At 37.3% G+C, this 22,056-nt stretch overlaps 1 protein-coding gene across 1 annotated transcript in view; it reads right to left on the reverse strand.

The window, feature by feature from the left end:
* The window catches only part of LOC136267628 (3'-5' exoribonuclease HELZ2-like), a 55,900-nt gene that overhangs the window by 12,493 nt on the left and 21,351 nt on the right, over positions 1–22,056 (reverse strand). The window contains exons 3-15 of the mRNA XM_066062787.1: positions 21,545–21,706; positions 21,445–21,488; positions 21,225–21,394; positions 18,026–19,007; positions 17,845–17,971; positions 10,997–11,208; positions 10,808–10,897; positions 10,670–10,751; positions 7,837–10,619; positions 6,778–7,709; positions 6,646–6,731; positions 6,462–6,587; positions 4,965–5,111 (exon numbers count right to left, since the gene is read on the reverse strand). Of these exons, the coding sequence (XP_065918859.1) occupies positions 4,996–5,111; positions 6,462–6,587; positions 6,646–6,731; positions 6,778–7,709; positions 7,837–10,619; positions 10,670–10,751; positions 10,808–10,897; positions 10,997–11,208; positions 17,845–17,971; positions 18,026–19,007; positions 21,225–21,394; positions 21,445–21,488; positions 21,545–21,706 (5,912 nt within the window). The 3' untranslated portion in view covers positions 4,965–4,995. The remainder of the gene's footprint in view (positions 1–4,964; positions 5,112–6,461; positions 6,588–6,645; positions 6,732–6,777; positions 7,710–7,836; positions 10,620–10,669; positions 10,752–10,807; positions 10,898–10,996; positions 11,209–17,844; positions 17,972–18,025; positions 19,008–21,224; positions 21,395–21,444; positions 21,489–21,544; positions 21,707–22,056) is intronic.

The raw sequence follows: 22,056 nt of genomic DNA on the forward strand, positions 1-22,056 counted from the left end.
CAAGATTTAAACTGCCCACTTGTCTGGCATGTGGAACTCCAAGCTTGTATTAGTGGCATAGTTAAAACTGTGAAATGGAGCTGAATTGTGGGATGGTATGCAGGGGTGGTGGGACAAGCCCACAGTAACTATATAATATGCTAACTATTATTCATATGTACTACCTGCTGAAAGTAAAGCAATTGTATAACAATGATTGTATTGTAAAGCCGTGTCCGCCACATCATTCCTTCCAGCATGTGATTTGTCCATTATGTGTTTGTCAGGTTCGATAATTAATGAATTGTACATATACAACACTTATACAGGTCCAGCAGTGGTGCTTTGTGATATGCCGAGGATTTTGCTGAGTTGGACACATACGAGGATTTTGCTGAGTTGGACACATACGAGGATTTTGCTGAGTTGGACACATACGAGGATTTTGCTGAGTTGGACACATACGGCTATTGAAACTACTACATATTGAGTTGTTTGTTTCTGTTTGCAGGCTAAATGAACTGTCACAGTGAAGTTATCGTCATAATAATTATATATGTCACCTGTCTATGCACATACTGGACGTGGTAAAGGTATGCAACTGGGCTAACAACTTTGCCATATGATTGAAGCTAGCCTATAACCATGAGCTGCTGTCAAGTTGGACAGTACATACCATAAACGGGAAACACGAATGAAAGAAGTATTATAATTGATTAATGCATGACAAACAATGTTCTGAGTGTCTTATTGAAGAAGGGGGGATGTAGTATACTGTTACGAAGTTAGTTTAGTTACTTGGTCCATGAAGCCACACTTCCCATGATGTCATAGCTCCAATTCAAGTATTTGTTAATATGACAGCTTTTATGGTGAGTTCTACCAAACTTCAATGTACTATTCATGTCCCACTCCAGGTAGGGTGGGGAATACAGCAGATTTGAGAAGGTCTAGTGTCAAATTTCCCAGTACCGAAGCTAAAACCCCACTATATTCCCACCTCAAAAGGGGGTTTCTGAGGGGAATTAATTTATCAAAATGATTTTTGACCGCCACCATCAAAAGCTCCAGGATGTAGATGGTCAAATCCCCAGTAGGTGTATCGGGATTCCGGGGGTGGGGCTAGCTTAAAAAGTTGATGTAGGTATATTGTGCCATAATATGCCACAGAACTGCAGGTCTGGCACTCTTGCAGCTAATGGTAACCGCACCCGCGGTACTTGCCACTAAACACGAGTGCTGGGGTATAATCTGTGGCGAGGAGGGGTCTCATGCTAGCTGATGCATCATGTGCAAAGTGTTTCCAGCACCGAGACACAGTGGTCGCCTGCTTTCAAGTGCCCAGGCGCCAGTTTCACCATTAATACCTAAACTCCGGCATCGATACTCCCGATTTTTCTTATCAGTCGTTCATTGGCCTCTATGTGTCCAGGCTCGTGATAAGCATTTCGTACAGGTTTTACATCCAATGTTCACCTTCCAGTACCTGACTGGTAAAGTGGACAGTAGTGAGTGCAGGCCTCAAGCTATAACGCGCATGGGCTATAATTCTGAATCTGTGGTTTTAGCCCTATAGATACATCATTGTGGGAGCCTGTAGCTACTATAATTATCTACCCGTTACTTCCGTCTTGTCCGCGTTGTAGAATAAGTTGCTTTGCGGGTATAGGCGTTGTATCCGCGTAATGGAGGAAGCCATTAGGCGGGCACCGCACGGGTTTACACCCGTATACAGTCCGCCTCGGTCTGCCAAGTGAAATGATTCGCGGACAGCGTCCATTCCGTATACAGTGCTAGTATCTCCTGTGTCAGCTAGAAGAAGTTACCTTGTAGAGTGTTCAGTTACAAAGAAATCACCATGGATAGTTCTGTAATAAATATATGTATTACATATATAAAATGTACATTTACTGATAAAATCAGAAATATTGAAAGTATTCAACATTTGTTTCATCTGTTTCTTCTTCCTGTGGTAAAGAAAAAAAGATAGGTTAAAAAAACCTCAAAGCCGGCCATAGGCCGGCTTTGGGGTATACAAATACAAAAAGAAGTGAAATCTAATCCAAAACAGCCAAGCTGTAAAAAAATAGTGCGGCCCCCAAAAAGGCTATGGTGAAAAAAGATGTGAAATCCAAGGTGGCGGCCAAGAAATGGCTGTGATGGTAGGTTAATGGTGAAAATTTTAATAATGACAATTCAGGTGAATTTTGTGCCAAGACCAAGTGGCACCAAAATTCACCTGAATTGTTGTTATTAAAATTTTTACCATTAACCTATAACCTACCATCACAGCCATTTCTTGGCCACCACCTTGGATTTCACATCTTTTTTCACCATAGCCTTTTTTGGGGCCACACTCTTTTTTTACAGCTTGGCTATTTTGGATTAGATAATCAATAGCTGGATAATCAAGGGACCATGCACTGTAGATTGAGGCATTCAAAATTATGAATCATTGCCCTTGACTACTGTATAGTGCAAAACTTTGGCAGCATAAAACTTTGGTGAATTGCTAAAAATCTGCATTGGCAAAAAAACTTTAATTATAAGTGCCACACGTAGGTGCGTCACCAAGCATGTCATGGCATGGCATCTCACATGGTGTACACATCATGAGTATCAATTTATTGGGAAACATCTGCTGTAGGAGAATAACTTACCTGCTGTCTCGAGTTGCTCTGGCAGACTTGCTGAAGATGAAGCAGAAACGTCACCTCTATACTTAAGTAAATAATCATACTGATACAGTACCTGCCATTTCATGTGATGAATACTGTTTGTGTGCACTGATCATGTGCACCAATAGTCACTTGACAGTGAAACATTCTTTGATAAAATTTGGAGGGTAAATCTTTGGCGAATCGTAGTTTAATTCACCAAATTTACCATTGTTTTTCACCATTAATGTTTTCTACTATTTGGTATTCCGTAGCCTTAAGCAGCCCAAAAGTGCATGGCTTCATCCAAGCATATATAGCTAATTTGACAATGCATAAAACTTGATTTTTTTACTGTTTGACATTGCTTCATCCCAAGACACGTCTTTTTACCAAACATATTACGTACAGTACACACCACATACTTACATTTTTCTTCCTTGGCAAGTGACTTCTTGTACTATTCTATATTTGTATCACTGAGCAGAAAATGAAGCATAATATCACTACACTTTTTAGTAATTAGGTCCCCATTCAGACACAAAAATAATTTTATGGAATGTCTGGCACCATTCTGTTTTTATATGTGCAAGTTCATTATAACTATGTTATAAAAAGGAAAATAATATTAGAGATTGGGGATCAAAGAATAAAAAAGTGGTGAAACAAGGGAATAGCAAAAAAAAGTAGTGAAAATATTGAGGTTAATTGCCTATAGCTACCTGCAGGATGTACTAATGGCCCTAATTCAGTTACAGTTTATAGACTAAAGTATAGTGTTAATGTCCATTAGTATATATGCAGGTATAGACTATAGGGAACCTCCCTTGCTTAACTACATTTTTATTGTTTGATCCCTAATCTAACTTAAAACGTCTAATTTTCCCTTCTACTTGCTATTTATTATGCACATAGCTAACTACTCCTTTCTTGTACTTAATAATATAGCACATAATCACATGCACAAATTTGAGGCTCCAACATGAGGTGCAAGTATGTAAGAGAATAAATGCTAGAAGTTTGTGCAACCAAGCAAAATGACTGTTTGCAATATGAGACTGATGCTCCACACAAAGTATATTTGCATAGTAACTGGACTCCAAACATTTTTACAAGTAGATTGCAAATCACAGCACCCCAAGAGAGCAAATCCATAAACACTCACATGAGGTGTTTTATTAGACATATGAGCTAATTACATAAATTTTTATTAAGGAGATGTGCTGTAGGTGAAAACAAGTTGATGTTGTGCTACCTCTACAAACCAGGCGACACGAAGCTAGCTAACTCATCTGGAATTAACCATAGATAGTATATGCTACTATGAATTAACCAACTATGTATTATTATTTATTGTTTTAACCAATAGGGTAGTTTTGGGTTGGGCAATAATATCATTAGCTAACTCTCATATTTTGTAACTCATGAAATTTCTGTAATTTGTTCAATTATGTTGCTATTTACTCTGGTCTCGACTCTGCTAAGGAAGCACTTGTTACACAAACTGCTTTTACCAACATATTACGCAAAGTATCTTCTAAATTGTTTTATAGTTTGACTATCGTGTTTTTCCCACAAATTCTCTCAACAAAGCCTCAAAGCTGCTCTTCATTTTCATTTGCGTATGTAAGGGATACATGCCCCCTTTCAACTCAAAGAAATAGGCTATTCCTGGTAGTGTACGAAGCCTGCACCATTGTTTTTCAGTTATTAAACACCTGAAAACCTCAAAGGGAAGGTAATTTGCAAAGTCTGAGGAAAGTTGCCACACCCGTATTTCAATCCGCTGAAAAGAAACCACCTCAGAGCAAAGTTCACCTGTGCAGAAGTTTAATATAGACTTTGTTTCACTTTTACTTCATATGTAAAAGTTGCTTTTATCATTATTTAATGATTGTGCTCATGTGGGTGTGTATGGACAAACATAGGTAGATAGATATAGGTACACACACACACACACACACACACACACACACACACACACACACACACACACACACACACACACACACACACACACACACACACACACACACACACACACACACACACACTTTTATGAAAACAATTTCAGTAAACCAGGCACGCGCCCACAGCCGGCTGCCAGCTGTGGGCGCGCACCTGGTTTTAAAAAAGGATTGTCAGAAATAATAATAGAAAATTTGAAAAACAAGTTGAAAAATCACTGCTAACATGCTTGTAACAATTTTCTCTTTTTCCTGCTATGCATTCATAGCCCAACAGATGCATACGTACTACCAATGTAGAGCCCAAAACAGTTTACTATATAATTTACACTAAAAGATCACAAGTCGCGTATGTACTTACCCAATACAGTATCTAATGATTTATTGGATGGTCAACAATACATCACACATCTTATCTTTCCATCTGGAGGAGATGAATGATGGCCATTAGAATTGGATTTGATCAGTGCATATGCAAGGTGAGCTCCAGTCACTGATTTTCCAGTTCCTACAGGAAAATGGTTGCATAATGTGCATTTAAATAGTTTTAAAAACACAATTGAAATTCATATATCATAGCTAAAATGTAAATAATAACAATGGTGTCGGGTTCTAGTGTAAAATTTAGAGAACAAATTGCAAGATGTCACCGTATGTACTGGAATACACATAATTGTCCCCTACTTCTAACTAGTGAATACTAGTCTAGTCCAATAAATAAATGCTTTACAATTTCATGCATAATCATTCACATATAAAATGTTTTGTTTATTCAAGTTTGTAGAAGCATGAAAAGTGCTGTTGTTATTAGGATACTATAAGCATTTAATGTTTTTGAAACCTGCCAGTATATAATTGAGGCCAGCAGAGTGATTCTAACTCATAGTATTTTTTATCCATCCATGACTTAACTTGTATATAAAGAGATGCTGCATAGTTATTCACTGACAATTAAACAGTGGTACATATCATGCCATAACAGCAAAATTTATTGCATCTTTTTACCAACACAATAGAAAGTGGTTAGTAATAAAGCTTCCCAGTCAGGCAAGTGTAAGTTGAAATGATTGTTTTATTTGTGTTTGCTAGTGAAATAATTTTTTATTATCTGCAAAGGTATTAAATGATTTGTTCATGACTTCAGAGTTGTTGGTATACACTTTTTCTTATTTTCGATGCCATTTGTAATTCAGTTAGTATCAAAACCAAGTTCAGTTATGAGTATTTAAAAGCCATTTTAGTTCTTTAAATATTGACTATATAGTTCATATTTTCCTCTGATATCCTGTTTAAGTTATGATAATAGAGTGTGTGTAGTGTGTGTGCATGCATGTGTGAGGCAGCATAGCCAAGTGACTAGAGCAACAGCCTGGTAATTGAAAGGTTCCAGGTTTGATTCCCAGTTATGTCAGTTTTGTGTTGTTGTTCATTGAGCAAGAAACTTTACTCATATTATTCCAGTCTACCCAGCTGTATATTGGGGAACTGGTGGCCTGGTGCTCTGGGGAAGCAGCCCACCCAGCTGTAACATCAACGGGTACTTGGTGTTTACTGGGGAAGCAATTGCCTTGTCTCGCTTAGCAATGCTATTGGGTCATTGTGGAACTTCAGGTTCTGTGACCTCTCTCTGTGAGACCTGGACAGTCCTCCTGCAATTTACTAGCTCTATCACAAATGGATTGCTTGCGCAAGGCTCAAACATCTTATTGGTGCACAGGAATCCCAATACCGGTTCACTGGGCGACAATAAACTAGCTAGACTTTGCTTTGTGGGTGTGTGTGTGCCTGTGCGTGTGTGTGTGTGTGCGTGCGTGCGTGCGTGTGTGTGTGTGTGTGCGTGTGTTGGATACGTCATTACCAGGTGGACCCTGTATCAACTGAAATTTTTTCTGCATTGCAGTCTTCACAGAATTTGATTGTTCACTGTTGATCTTGAGTTGTCCACCAGACCAAAATTTATCTACTGCTCCAGGAATGTCAGGTGCTGCAAAGCACATTACAAAAGCTGGTATTTCAACATGTATGATACCCACAAGACTCACTCTCTTTAGTTACATCTCCTACAGCAATATCTCTACAAAGACTATTTTCAGTGCATTGCAGATCATGTAAAGACTTGTACATCCTCCTGTAGTGATATAACATTGCATCTTATCTGTAGTGTGCTAACTTACCTGTATGGGGTACCCAATGGGATTACTTGAATCTCACAAGTACTATGCAAATATTGCCTCATGAATGGCGACACTCGTGCAGTATCTTTACTGGCAAATTTCAAGTGAATCACTTTATCACTTCCTTCAACTGACATCTTGGCATTTTGCTTTATTACAGCGGCCATTGTTTGGCTTTTACCACTGCCATATTGATCTTCAATATGGTGAATGATAAAATGGTAGACTGCACTTGCAGTGGTCACTTTCCTGCCATCAACTTCCTTTTCTTCACCCAGTGGTATGTTGTAGCGAGCACACACCAAGTTACCAACTCTTAGATCAAAATATTCTCCACAACGCTCCTCAAACTTGGCTGGTATGGTCAGTGTAATATCAGCAAGTTCTTCTTTAGCTGCACCTTCTTTAAAGGGAGAATAATATACATCATCAAGAGAAGATCCTGGTCGTTGCAGCTTTGACCATTTTAGTGGAACATTTTGAATTAATTGTATCTCAGCCTGACCAACACTTTGTACTGCAGTCTCAGCCAGTAACACACTCTCCCACAGGTCAGTGTACTCATGAATGTCATTGTACTTCTCTTTGGAGGCATGAGACAATATTGGACTAGAAAAGCAGTCAGCTGGTTTAGTACTGTGTTGTACACACACATTCAACATTGGAGCTACCTCCAACAACTGGATACAAGGTGACAAGATGTGGTCACTATAACTTGCTGTAAAGGAAACTTTGAAACTTTCATAAACCTTGAATGACCGCTTTGCTTTGTACAAGAAAAACGAAGCACCAGGTGGAATTTCAGCATTATCTTCATTGGTGGGGTTGTGGCTACGTAGCAGATCTTTTAATTGATTAGCGGTATCTGGCGAGGGAAGTTTCATGAAATCTGTTACCTTCTTCCAATCCTTAACACCAAGTTGTGTTGCTTTTTTTTGTGAAAATCAGCCATATAGCAATGTTTAACCAAAGCCAAATCATGACTGTCGTCATTGGTAGTTACACTACCAGTAGTTGTGGTCACATCCCTGTCAGCTGTTTCGAATAAATAAAAAGTTAGTATTGCATCTTTATTGGTTCAGAATCAAGCGCACATTTTTTAATATTTGCTAAACCTTTATGTACCGCAGATTCATTTGTGAATGAAGTAATCTTTGCTTTCCATTCATAGCCTTCTGGCTTACAGTTGTTTTGCATATCTTCTGTTGGAGGTTTAATAGGTTTAGCATTACTTGTTATACTACTAAGATGAAAGCTGCACTGGTCCACTGGCAAGCAATGATAATCTAATTCTTGAATGACAAAGTTCAATGTCTTCTCTACACGAGTGACATGCACTGTGCATGTTTGAGAGCATTTAGCTAATGACAAAGCAATGCTCAAACAAATGAATTCTTTTTCAAATTTGCTAGCATTCATAGTTGTCGTATTACACTTTGTGCTAATTTCTTTTAACTCCTCAGGTGAATATTGGCCATTGACTGTGGATAAACTCTGTAATATCAACCTTTGAACTACAATGTCCATGTACCTTCTTAAAGGAGAGGTGGAGTGAGTGTACAAACAACACAAGTCATTGTGACCATACACTTCACTTACATCCTGTGGCAGTGACACCATATAGTTACCATTTTCTATTGAGAATGGCTTTTGAAGCATTGAAGAGCAGACATATTCAGCTCGACATTTAGTGCTGTATGCTTCCTTACAGAGAACTGCAAGCTGTGGAAAATTGGTAACCTTCAGTAAATTTTTTGCTTGCAGAAATTTATCATGTTTCAAAGCATCATATAGTTCCCTTCTCACATCTTCAGTGATAACAACAGGACCAGGTTCAGTGGTAATATTTAAGTTATCAGCAAGTGTCTTGTAAACTGGTGAATGTGCCACTATATCTGAATAATTTTGAAGATCTTTTAGTTGGTCTTGATTTGGTGGCTTCAATTTACGTAGTAAAGCTAGCTGAGGAAAAGCAGCAAATATATGTTCTGCTGTGATTCGGTTTGCCCATATCATCAATTCCTCAACTAGGAAACAAGCTTCTGGATTTTCAGTAGAGTAATTCATCTTATCATATTGCATCCTGCTTCTGAATAATGACTTGCTAATCTTTAGTAGCAGCACAAGTCTTTGCTCTAATCCAAATGCAGAATTGGTGGATAAGGCTTTGTCATAATCCTGGATCTTCTTATGTAGTGATTCACCCTTCACTTTAAATAGTGACTGCTGCACTTCTTCATGAGTCATTCGAGCTGTAGAGCGCACATGGCTCTCACAGATTCTAATTGTATTAGGCACCATCTTAATATCCTCACCATCAATGCATACTTCACAAGTATATGATATTGCAGTAGTCTTTTTGTCACACTCAAGGCTAAGGGTATTTCTTACCTTCTCTGGAAGTATGGGGATGGTGTGAAACTCTTTGGAGCCATATACTGCTGTACCCCTCTCTCGAGCACCATTATCAACTTTTTTCCCCATCTTCACAGCTCCTCCAACGTTGGTGATGTGTACTCCCAACTGGTAACACTTACCATCATCACTGGCAACAGGTTCCAGTGTAACAGCATCATCCAGCACCATAGCTTCTGGTGGGTCAATAGTAAAGGCATGATCATAGTAAGGCAGGAAAGATCCAGCAGTGTCTATTGTTGCAATCTCATCATCATCTAGATCATCAACAGGAGCAGTGTTGATGTGATGGTGAGCTAACAGCAGTCGTTCTCCATGATACAGTGTTAATCCTTTTGGTATAGCAGCAACCACTACACCAAGTGGATAACGATATTTTGGCCTCCACTTCAAGTACCACACCACAAACAACAACCTTTTTGCAATACTGAGAGGAATAACATCCTTTATCTTAGGAATCCCATCATCCTTGATAGGAATCTCAAAGGATTTTGGATCAAATACTGTCACAGCAAGGTGTTTGTGTTTCAGCTCCTCTTGGATTAAAAATTCAGATGCTTTAAGTATCTTACTAGATAAACGTGGTAGGTTGGCTAGTTTAGGGTTCTTATGGTCAATTGGACAGAGAAATGTAGCATTGTAATTGTCCACGTAACACACAAACTGTCGCTGAGGACCTTGCTCCTCTCTCCTGCACACACGACCAAATCTATTACTATTATCCTTATACACACGTACTTTCACCCGTGCTCCATCTAAAGCAAGGCGTCGATTATCAATTCCCTGGATTGTTATTGGTGGTTCCTTTGGATCTAGTGGAACAGCTGTACACTTTTTATATGTCCTGCACTCCAAATAACACTCTATTGGAGGCCCTTCCATTGGAGTATCTCCAGGTGCAGTAGGAACATCTTCTGGTGCTTCAGGAACATCTCCTGGTGCTTCAGCAGCAGCAGCAGTATCATTTGGTAGCACATAATCAAGCGATTTGAGAATTTCCTCATTATTACAATTCTGAAAAGCTCTCTTGTAAGCTTTTAAAATGCTATCTCTTACCTTATGAGCTTCACAGCAAGGAGGAGCCATTACACCCCGAATATCTTCAAATACCTCACTATAAAGTTGATCAACATAGTGTTTTACAACTGTTTCATCAGCTTTGTAACAATGTGGTAATAGCCTCAGAGAAGAAGTCTCCAAACATCTTTTGATGTATTCTCTCCAACAAGGAATTTCATACTCCTTAGTGGACGTTTCAATGGAGAAAAGCAGGAAAGGGTTACCAACACACACTACTAGTGACTTGGCTCTAGTGATGACAGTATTGAAGACATATTGATCACAGATTGACTTTGTTGGATTTGATGTAGAACCATCTAGTTCGGTTTTCTCCAGAGTGCTAAGGAAAATAGCTCTAAATTCTCGTCCTGAAAAGTGATTGTAATGAAATATTTTCCAAAAATACACGGTAGCAAACCTTGGATCGCATATGTGGCAATTATTTGAATACCCTTTATATCTGAGAAGTCATGTTCCAACAAGCTTATCATTAATCTCACCTATAATTATGTCAAAACATACTATAAGAATGCTACTTGCAGCATAATTTGGTAACCTGGTTTCTGCTAGATGCCATTACACAGATAGTTGAAAGGTCTTCTTCCTCCCATTCTGCAACTGGCCAGGGTTTAACATATTGCCGTACCTACATATTACATAAATTATATTGTGCTCAAAACACTGCATACTGAGTCACTGACACATTAACAATAATACCCTTCCAAGTAATGAATATGTAACCTACCTGTTCTAGTATAAATTTAGCCTCATTTTCACTGTAGTCCTCCTCTGAAGTAGTAATTGTACTATTCACTGATGTGCAGACAAACTCCAGAGCAGACACAGTCTTGGGATGTAGCTTACTGTCACTGCGTACTTGTAGTGTGGACTCAAAGAACAAGTTTGATGGCAGCCTCAACAGGCTGTCATGACAGCGATAGTTGGTGAGTAGTTGACCTAAACAGATAACAAACAGTCATTAAACAATGCACACACTGTGATACGATAGTTAGTCCATAGGGTATAGTACACAGAAATATTATATATTATGAAATCACAACTGTCTGTTAGGCCAATACCTTGTGTTATGTCCCCTAGACACCTCTGATGGTATGAACGAAAATTATTTAATTATTTTGAAATTTTGTAGATAACAAATATTTGTGAATGTATATAAAAACTATTACAAGAGATATTGTTGACAGCAAGAGTTTGTTAATCTGTTAGTTAGCAACACTGTATAAAGCTACTGTCCTTGGAGACCAGACATATACGTAGGCTATGTAATAGATGTTAGCTACACCAGAATCATTGTATTCTTGATACATTGGTAGATTCTATAATCACAGTAAATAGCTCTTATGCTTCAAAGCAGTAGCTTATGTATTATTCTTCTTATGATTTAACATCAATGTTGCATAAATTGTTAGCTATGTGTGTTCATAAGTGATTTTCTTATCAACCTTATGCAGTAAAATTAGAATGACTGCTTTATTGGAATATTGGATGACTGTCAGTATTAGAGATTTTATTTACAAACTGTACCGACTTCAGATTTGATACATTTTTCAAATTGCTAGAATAAATTTTCCAAACATGATTATTCTTGTACAACCTTCCTTACCAATGAAATTATTGAGAATTTCAAGTTTTTTATAAATATGAAATCCATAATAAGTACTGATGCAATGGCCAAAAATAGTGGATAGGAAACAAGAAATTAGTATAAATGTTGGCCTTAAATGAACTGATGATATCAAATTATAGTCTGTTGAGATGTGGTATGTATAACTACCAGTTATAAAATACATACGATGCAACTTTTCTATGGTAGTGGCAGTGCTGCCAGAAGGGTATGCCTGCTGACTGATAGGATGTGTGGTTTCTCAGTTTCAATGGGATGGCATGACTATAATACAGGCATTCGTTGTGTGTGTGTGTGTGTGTGTGTGTGTGTGTGTGTGTGTGTGTGTGTGTGTGTGTGTGTGTGTGTGTGTGTGTGTGTGTGTGTGTGTGTGTGTGTGTGTGTGAATAGCATTTAGTACAGCAAATTTCAAGTAATTTTTGGCAAAATTGTGCCTTTTTTTTGATAAAATCATGAAGTTTGGCAAAATATTAGGACATATCCTCAGAAAGACTTTTGGATATAGGGTCATCCCAGATTTGACCTTTGGTGACCTTCATGGCTACTTTTTAATTGAAAAATTATCATTTTTATCTTTATCTCCATTAAGCTTCAATTTAATTGTTAAAATCTGCCATGAAATTGAAGATCTCACTCTAAGAAACAACTTGGTTTTATTTGAAGTTAATAGCATAGTTTATTTAAGTTATAGTCACTTTTGTACACCATAAAATACCTTTAATTCACCCGCCCATGCACTCAATTGAAATATGATACAAGGTTGGTTTCAACACCTTACTGGTACTATTTAGAACTGGTAACACTGAGGAAGATGTCTACTACATACCACGTACCTTCTATGTTTATCTATTGCCATGGAAACCTAATCATTGGGCATACAACAATGATCAGCATAACATTTGCCTGTGCATGGGTGTCAGCCTGATCATGATTTCCTCAAATTATTATTGTGTAAATGTGCATGCCTGGAAGCCAGGGAAGCTTACCTAATAACCATGACACAAAAAATTACATCATAAAATTACTCAAATTCAAAACTGAGGATGACCACATTCTCTGGTATCAGCGTTGCGAGCTTTTGTAGACAACAGTTGCACCTGGACCAATCCCACCAGAGCAGGAAAACACCAAAGGAGAGAAGGTGCTCCTCTCACTTCACATACTCACTCATCATACATTCTCTTCTTATCCAGTTCAGCTTGATAGCATTGGGCCAAAAGTGAGGAGGCAAGCTTACCAGTATATCTACAAGCTCTGCTGTTCATGCCTGTATGTATTTCTCTGCTTTAACATTAAAAGATTTGCTTATGTGGGTGAGAAAACAACAGAACAAAGTAGCAATAGACTATCTAGCTATTAATACAAGGATTATCAGAGCCCTCTAAAAAGTGGATACTTATGGCTTACCACTTTCTGAGAAAGGTTTTCTTATTGTAAATGATGACAAGTCCTTCTCAAGACCAGAAGATTATGCATTTAATTAATAAAATATTTATTACAGCAATAAAGAGTTTTATGTGGTGATATTCACTAATAGCACAAAGAGCAATCAAATGTTGTGATGGATGGAAACCACAAGGGCACACAGAAGACATGGAATTTAGTGAAAGCAATGATACACAGTTTTATGTCACTGAAACATGGCAAGCTTTCAGACAGGTAATCATAAATCCTAGTCTAGAACAGCAGAGTGAGCAAGTAACTATGATGGAAGCACACGGGCACAGTCAGCCGAAGCAGTCCAAACTATGTATATTATGGACAAATATGGCAGGGTTTTGTTCAATATACATAGTTGTGTTTTTTTTGCAACACTAGGTAGTAGGTACAGAGCAGGTTTTTTAGAATTGTAGGTCTAAAGTGGTTTTAACAAAACTTGACTGTTGTAATTTAGAACTGAACTCATGCAACAGCACTGACATGTAGCTAACACTGCGCTGTCATGTAGCTAACATGAATTATGTCTTAAAATGTGTGGCTTTAGTTAACATTACAACAGCTTCAGAGACATGACTAAAGATAGTTGAATGTGGTCATTAGTATTAAAGTTGAAACGTGTCCAAAAAAGTTGTCACACAGTACTAGTTTCTATGTAGTGTAAAGTAATATTGTAAGATGCATTTCAAATTCAAATAGGTCATTAGGTTTCCATAGCAACAGATAAACATCTGAGTTCCTATAGCAATAACCATCTCTAAATAGTAATGTTATTAGCATTAAAACATTGAAAACAAGCCTCACACTCTTATTCAATTAAGTGCGTGGGTGGCTGAAATAACAACAACTTAAAACAATTGTAACTTATGAATAAAACATGCTATCGACTTCAAACAACAACCAAGTTGTTTATTAGAATTAGATCTTTATTTCTACGACAGATTCAACCATTTACCGATGTCTGAGGGAGATGAAGGTAAAAAGACCAATTTTCAGTAGAAAAATGGCTGTAAAGATCACCAAAGGTCAAATTTTGGATGGCCCTATATCCAAAAATATAAAGTAACCTATGTATGATGTACTACTGTACAACGTTCCATGCTTTTATCAACAAAAGCAAAATTTTTGCACAAATCTGCTGTACTAATTATGATGTATTTATTAACCTGTATGCGGATGATCTACATATTCATCCACATGGTCATAAAGCTGATGAATTGACTGGAGCAAAGATGTACGCAATCCATTGGTGCATGCTTTGTCCCCGAAAACCAATATCTGAGGCCCAATCTATAGCAAATAAAATATCATCACATACTTAAGTCCTACTGTATATGTGACCCGGTCTGCGAAAAGGGCTCTTATAGCCTTTCCAATTATCCATGTTTGGCTAATCATAACTCCTAATCTACTAAAGCTATCACCATGTAATTACACCCACAGCTACTGCCAGGTTAGGGTTGTTGAGTGACCAAAGTGTAGGCTTGTACCATATTCACCAGTCAAGTTATGGGTTACCATATATATGCAATTGGAAAGGCTATAAGAGCCCTTTTCGCAGACCGGGTCACATATTACTTGTAAATGATCTGCTTAAGGTAACAAATTGGTTTTATTTGAAGTCATTTTTTAAAGTTATGACTGTTTATATTAGTCATGAGGTTGCCTGTTCATTCGGTAATTTAGACCTCAAGGACAAATAAATTCTAAGAATTTTGTCACTAATAAAATGGTCATAACTTTGGAGTGGAATGGGCTATCACTTCAAACAAAAGTTGTTTCATTGGTCAACACCTTTAATTTGAAACCATGTTTTAACAGCGTAAAATAATGCCTCAGGGGAATGGAAAAAATACAGAAATGGTGAATTTTCAATGTAAAATGGAGTAAAGGTCACCAAAGGTCAAACCTGTAGTGGCACTATATCTGTGATAAGGAGTACAAAAAATTTCTTAATTTTTAAAATTTATTTATTTGTATCACAAAGTGCACGAAATGCCCATTCTTGCACTATGTCGCTCTTCTGCTAGTACTGTTTCCCTAATGTCATCTCTGATCACTTGTTCTACCATAGTTAAGTTTGGTATACAGTAGTTATAATCCACACAAAAACAGCCAAGCTGTAAAAAATGGTGCGGCCTTAAAATGCCTGGGTGAAAAAAGTTGTGAAATCAAAGGTGGCGGTCAAGAAATGGCTGCAATGATGTCAATGCTATAATAAATTTTAACAATGCACACAGCCATTATTAAATTTTTTTTAGCATTAACATCATTGCAGCCATTTCTTGGCCACCACCTTTGATTTCACAACTTTTTTCACCCAGGCATTTTAAGGCCGCACCATTTTTTACAGCTTGGTTGTTTTTGTGTGGATTTCACTTCTTTTTGTACTTTATAAGGCCCCAAAACCAGCCTTTGGCTGACTCTGAGGTTTGTTTTTATTAAAGGTGGACTGATACCGATACCAGTATCGGATCGGTATCGGTAATACAAGGTACAGATACCACAGTAGACACTCACCACTTTTATTAAACCATCTCTAGCTAAGTTTCCAGTAGCTAATAACTTAGTTGAGCTAATCAGTAACTTAACAAAGTAGCAAAACGAAGCCTTTGTTACTCTTTTCCAAGTATTGCTGCAATTGCTCCGTGTGTATTCTAATATATTAGAGCACGTGAATCCTTTGTAATTAAATGGTAGTGCAGTTGTTCCGCAAGAAATAAGTTTATGACTACTTGGCTTGCTTTTTCATGAAAAAGTTTGGTTGAAAAGATGTAACAAACATTGTACAATTATCGGCCGCCCACGCAATTAATTGCCTTATCAATAAGCTTACAAGAAAACTACAGAAATTAGTAATCCACGATGATGTTTATCATGTTTAGCTGTTATACAATGAATATTTTAAAACTTGATTGAACTGAGATCAATCAATTACTGTGATATTTTAATAGCTAGCTATGTATCACAACAATGAAATTTCTATAATAAACTTGTCTAGGCTTCAATGTATAGTATCGGTATCGGCATCGGTATCGGCAAATAATTTCAGTACAAATACTCGTATCGGAAATATCGGTAAAAAGTGGTATCGGTCCATCTCTAGTTTTTACTCATATTTCTTCTTTTCTATATAGATACAATGATGATTATTGAAGACAGACTTAAATGTATTTCATTGCATGATTTAATTCCATATTTGATAATATTATTGTAATACTCTTAGACAAATACAGTGCACATTTTTTTGAGGACTTCTAACAGAATATACATAGAATGTTCTAGAACAATCTAGTACTTCTATTGGTAGATCTATGAAGCTACAAACGTTTGATTATAAGCAGATTTCAACTAGAAATTTCATTTATAAAGCAGAAATTAAGTGAGGTGATCAACCAAGGCAGTAGTGGTTCAGTGGTTAAGGATGCAGGTGTTAGGTATGGAGGTCCCTGATTCGAACTCTGGTAAGCTTTTTTCCAACATTTTTTGTACACCTATTTTACCCCGTGGTGACTGCTCTATTAGAGTATCTCGATCCCACAATTTATACTGCTTAGTTTTTGCTTTATAACTTTGTCGCTGTAACTCTATTGCTATTCAAACTATCAAAAGGCACTGCTATGATGATCAGCCTATCTACACATCAATTTTCAAGTTATTTCTATACTTGGTTTACTCTGTAGCCGTGACAAAAGTTTGATCTTTTTTTATGTGAATAAACACTCATAACTCCTTGAAGACTACTCAGATTCACAGCAAACTTGGTACATGAATCCACCGTTACACGCTCTTCATTTATGCCATAGATCGAGGCAATCGAGTTACACATTTGCATTTTATAGCAATTTTTGCAAAGTGTGCGAAAAGAAATCGAAGCCCCCGTAGTATATGATTACTTTGGGGATATGACTGAAATAAATCTTCGGATGCTGCTAGCCCATTTCAGTCATATACTTCGTAAGTGCATCATAACTACTGTTGTAAGGGTATATAATGCATTAATGACATACTAGTTAAAGCAGTGAGGCAAGTGCAACTATATAATACTAGACCTAGGACTGTGCAGTAATGGACAGTCCACTGGATAATTAGAATGAAAGTCATAATTATGGTAACTGTATATGTGTACATGACCATTGGTAACAGCTCTACTAGTGCAATCAGGTGTGTTACCAATATGAAAAGTGCACTTTACAGCCATGAAAATGGATACTTAAGTATAATATTCTGGGAAATTTGATGATCAGGATTCTGTTGGTCGGTCCCAAGGTGTTCTTAGTACACAGGTCTCATTATAATATGGAATAAAAACACACCACTGAAGCTAAATGGCTTCCTCATTGTATTTCCAGTCATAGTATGTATAGTAGTAATTGACTCCTAAGCAGCAGCATGCATTTTATTTTCAGATCTTCAATAAGCTTTTTTGAAGGATGTACCTAGCTGGATTGTGCATTATATAATTATACTACTAATCATATTCACTAAATATATTTATGCTAAATTCTAACCTGTATATGGATTATTTACAGAGTCACCCAGAATTTTCTCATAAAGTTTGTGAAGTCGCTGGAGCAAAGATGTACCCAATCCATTAGTACGTGCTTTTTCTCCCAAAACTAACATCTGAGGCCCAATCTATATAACAAGAAAAGCACTAACACACAGTTATAGTTACTGACAATGCTGTACTTGTAAGTGATCTCCAGCAATGACAATCTTTGTATTATCATCAGCTAAACCAAGCGGTGCTATGGCTTCTGGTTCACGTGTTTGAGCTCCTTCATCAATCAAGATGTGAGTGAATGGTCTGCCCTTTATCCTTATAAGTTGAGGTGCTGTCAGGAATGTTGTGACAACTAAATCACAATTCCTGAGTTCAGCATCTTCAATATCATCAGTAAACATATCTTTGTAGTTACCATGGTATTGAGTGTAATCTTTTTGGGTCAGTCTCTTAACAGAGTATGTTATAGAATCATCCTTCATTGGTCCAAAGTAGCTGTCAATATAAGCATCTGCTGACTGCAAGTGACTGGTACAAATCAGAACACGATTGCTAGGGTTCTTGAGTAAGTTGTATGCTGCAGTGGCAAGCAGTCTTGTCTTCCCAGTACCAAATGGACCAGTGACAAGAAATGGAACACTGGAGTCACAGGCCATTATCTTCTCCAGTGCAGGCAGCTGATACTCCTTGTCAAGTAGTAGATATTTTGATTTAGGCTTGCTTACAATGCTTGAGAATTGATCTTGATATACTTCATGCACACTATTAGGAATAAGACATTCAATTGTCCTTCGAGATAAGCTATCCAAAGATTTGTGCATATTCTGAAAGTACGAATGCTTTAGAATGAAATGAACAGGGAAACATGGAGATGTATCATTCTTGGTCTTTAAACGATGAAACTGGTGCTTGTCTCTAAATGTGATATTCACTTCATCTTTTCCTTTATTGTTAACACCATAATTTGTAATGTCAGCCTTTGCAATAAGAGTACTATCTACTGTGATCTCAACAGCAGTAGCAGCTTGTTGGGCATATACAACATCATTACTATTCAACCCAACCAAACATCCACGTAAGGGATTATGTTTTTCCTTCAAAGTTACATTTAGTGGCTTCAAAGTTACATTTAGTGGCTTCAAAGTTACATTTAGTGGTTTGTCACACCTATTAATTCAATTATTGCACATGTCTAGTAACACAGATGTTCTGATTTTATTATTACTGTGAGATATACACCTTTGTTCATGTATGTTGGGAAATATGTAGTTTAGATTGGAAACACTGTATAGCAGGTAATTAACTGCTATTAATATCCACATTCAGTGGAAGAATGCAGCGTCATGCTTGCCAAGAGGATGGCATGTCACACCAGACTGTCCAGGTACATTAAACAGCAATAAGAGCTTAATGCAACTTCTCCAAATGGGATCAAGACGCATGATTCTTAGTATGCTGTGCAGCCAAAGAAGCTAGTGTGGGCATGCGTGACAGATACAAGTATAATGAATTGAATTTAATGTTCAGATCACAGAAAAAAGTAGGAAAACACCCTACTTCAGTGTATACTTGTTTGTTTACATTTTTGTAACATTATTATCACTGGTGAACCAGCGTGTACCACATCAAAAGAAAGGATTGCACCAGAGATATAAATGTTTTCAACTGAACTGGTGCGCCAAATATTAATTACTGACTCAAAAGTGAAGTGGCCATTACACTTCGCTTTAAGCTATGTTCAGCCTGTTTCACAGTGTTACAAACAAAGAACAGTAGGAGAAGTGCCTCTGCAATCAATCCAGTCACCATGGAAAATACAGATGGTTCCCATTTACAAAGTTAGAGAAGCCATTGCACTACTGTGAATTGACACCTTGGGCTGTCAGCAAAAAGAAGTGGGACACAAATGAGGACAAAGGTAAACCCATGATGCATGCATTGTGCGTACTGCAGTATGCCAAAAGGCACCTGTTGAGCACTGTCAAACAGTGAAAAAATCAAGCTCATATTCTAACTGTTATTGCGTTACACTTGTCTGAAGGTATCATGATTAGGCAGGCAAGCAGGCACGCACGCACGCACGCACGCACGCACACATGCAGGCACGCAGGCAGGCACGCAGGCAGGCAGTTAGTTGAGCAGAAAATTCAGTTAAATAAAATTTCATAGAAACCTTTTGGGAGGATTTGGAGACATTTATGGGCTTGTTATAAAAGAAAAGTGAGGCTGGTTTTGTGTAACATTTTAGGGCAAGAAAGTCCAAGCCTCCATGATTTCTACTATATGGTATGGTATGATATGGCAATGGTGCCATAATAAATGATTGACATTAACACATCATTACATCCTTGGCCACTGCCTTTAATATTGATATTTCAATTTTTTACCTGGATTGTTGCTTATGTAATTTTGTGGCATTATATTGAGTACTACATATACATACACATGCAATTTTATCATTTAGAGAACAAAATTAATCATAATTTTTATGCACTTTGTAATTCATTATTAATTCATCAGTTGTTAGGCTTAACTGAATACACCCGAACTTTAAGTCTTTAAGTACCTTCTCAATTGTTTATAGCTACCTATTATTCATTTTTAAAATCAGCACAAATAAATCAATGCTTGCTTCAATGAAAGTTTAATACAGTGTCCCCTTCATTTTTCACAAACTGATGACTTTTAGCAATGTAAGTGCAAAACGACCACAGATACAATAATGCTTATCAGGATTGGAAATAGAATTGGTCTATGTCATCGTTTGTGTAGAAAATCCCAGACGTTAAATCATATCTGTTGATGTTATCTGTGTTTTGCCTTGCAGCATTGCCCACTTTCTCTACAAAGGTTACTTAAACTAGTTTGTTACAAGATTGTATTACACACTAATGTAGTGGCTTGGCTGAGGTAAAACATTTCTGTGCATTGTAAACTTTGTCTGCCATAAACACAGGTTGGATTTGACAAAACATGATCATGAGTTTGTACAGTGAGTAATGTTCACCATGTGATTCTAGCCACAACTACTAAGCACTGTCCAATTTAGCCAGCAGAGCTGCTCTGCTTGTAGTAAGAGCTTGTGCACCCTTCTATTTCTAATCTCAGTAAGCATTATTGTATCTATGGACAGAAACACATACAGACACTTTTCCTCCAAACCACTGAGAGAAAATCATGCGCATGTACACAACCAACCTGCAACCAGCTGTGGGCTGGTTTACTTAATTGCTAAAGGGTGGGTACATGCAACAGCATTACTATTCAGCCTCACCATGCAAACTGCATTCTGCAATAAATTCTTAACTGTTTACCCTTTAAATTGCAGAATGTCATTTAGTATGTATACTTCATGCTATATAACCCAGTGACAATCATGTTTACCTTTCCTTCAACACTCTTTCATGTTCATGCTCCTCATAATACAACAAGGTGTGGAACTTGTCTACATAATTCTCCCTAGTAAGTTGCTGGGTCAACAAGTCTGAATCTAATTCACTCTCAGGTGGTAACTCATAGTTTTGCTTGTGCTTGAGCTTAGTAAGACTTCCACCCTGGTAGAACATGCTTCTAGAGTTGTTGTGTTTTAAGTGATACTACTAACCTTGTCACTGGATTGTTGTTGAGTTTGTAGAACATACCTGTGATCTATGTAAAATTTCATAATGAACTTAATTATAAAATTAAGCACTTTTGCAACTTACCATTTGATCTAGCCAATCTTTCTTCTTGCAATTGGTTCCATTCTCTCAGCTCTGTTTTATTGTGAGCAAATGTGCACTTGGGCCTTGGACAAGGATTGTTATGACATCGTCGAAAGTAGCCAGTAACCCTTTCATCCTCAGGAAATGGTCTTAGTAGCAGTCCTGTATGTGTCATATTCATGATATTTACTCCACACAAGGATTCATATTGTATTATGTGCAATTGATATCAGCTTTAGCAATGTTATGTAATACACTGCACTCTACTGGTTAATTGTGTGGCTTATTATTACCTATATTATAGTAGCCACCCTACATATAGTATCATGTCTTCCTTGGCTGCTGAAAGTTATCATACAGTATGGTACTACTGTACTTACTTTGTTTTGCAAGAGCTTTTGGATTTCTTGGTAAAATAGCAAAATATGCTGATGCCCATGCTTATCAAGGGACTATTTCAAAAACAATTCCTTAAGCTTACATGAAATTTGCTGTTTCTGTACTGCAATTAT

The sequence above is a fragment of the Dysidea avara genome, chromosome 9, assembly GCF_963678975.1.
Source record: "Dysidea avara chromosome 9, odDysAvar1.4, whole genome shotgun sequence".
In the NCBI taxonomy this organism is placed as follows: domain Eukaryota; kingdom Metazoa; phylum Porifera; class Demospongiae; order Dictyoceratida; family Dysideidae; genus Dysidea; species Dysidea avara.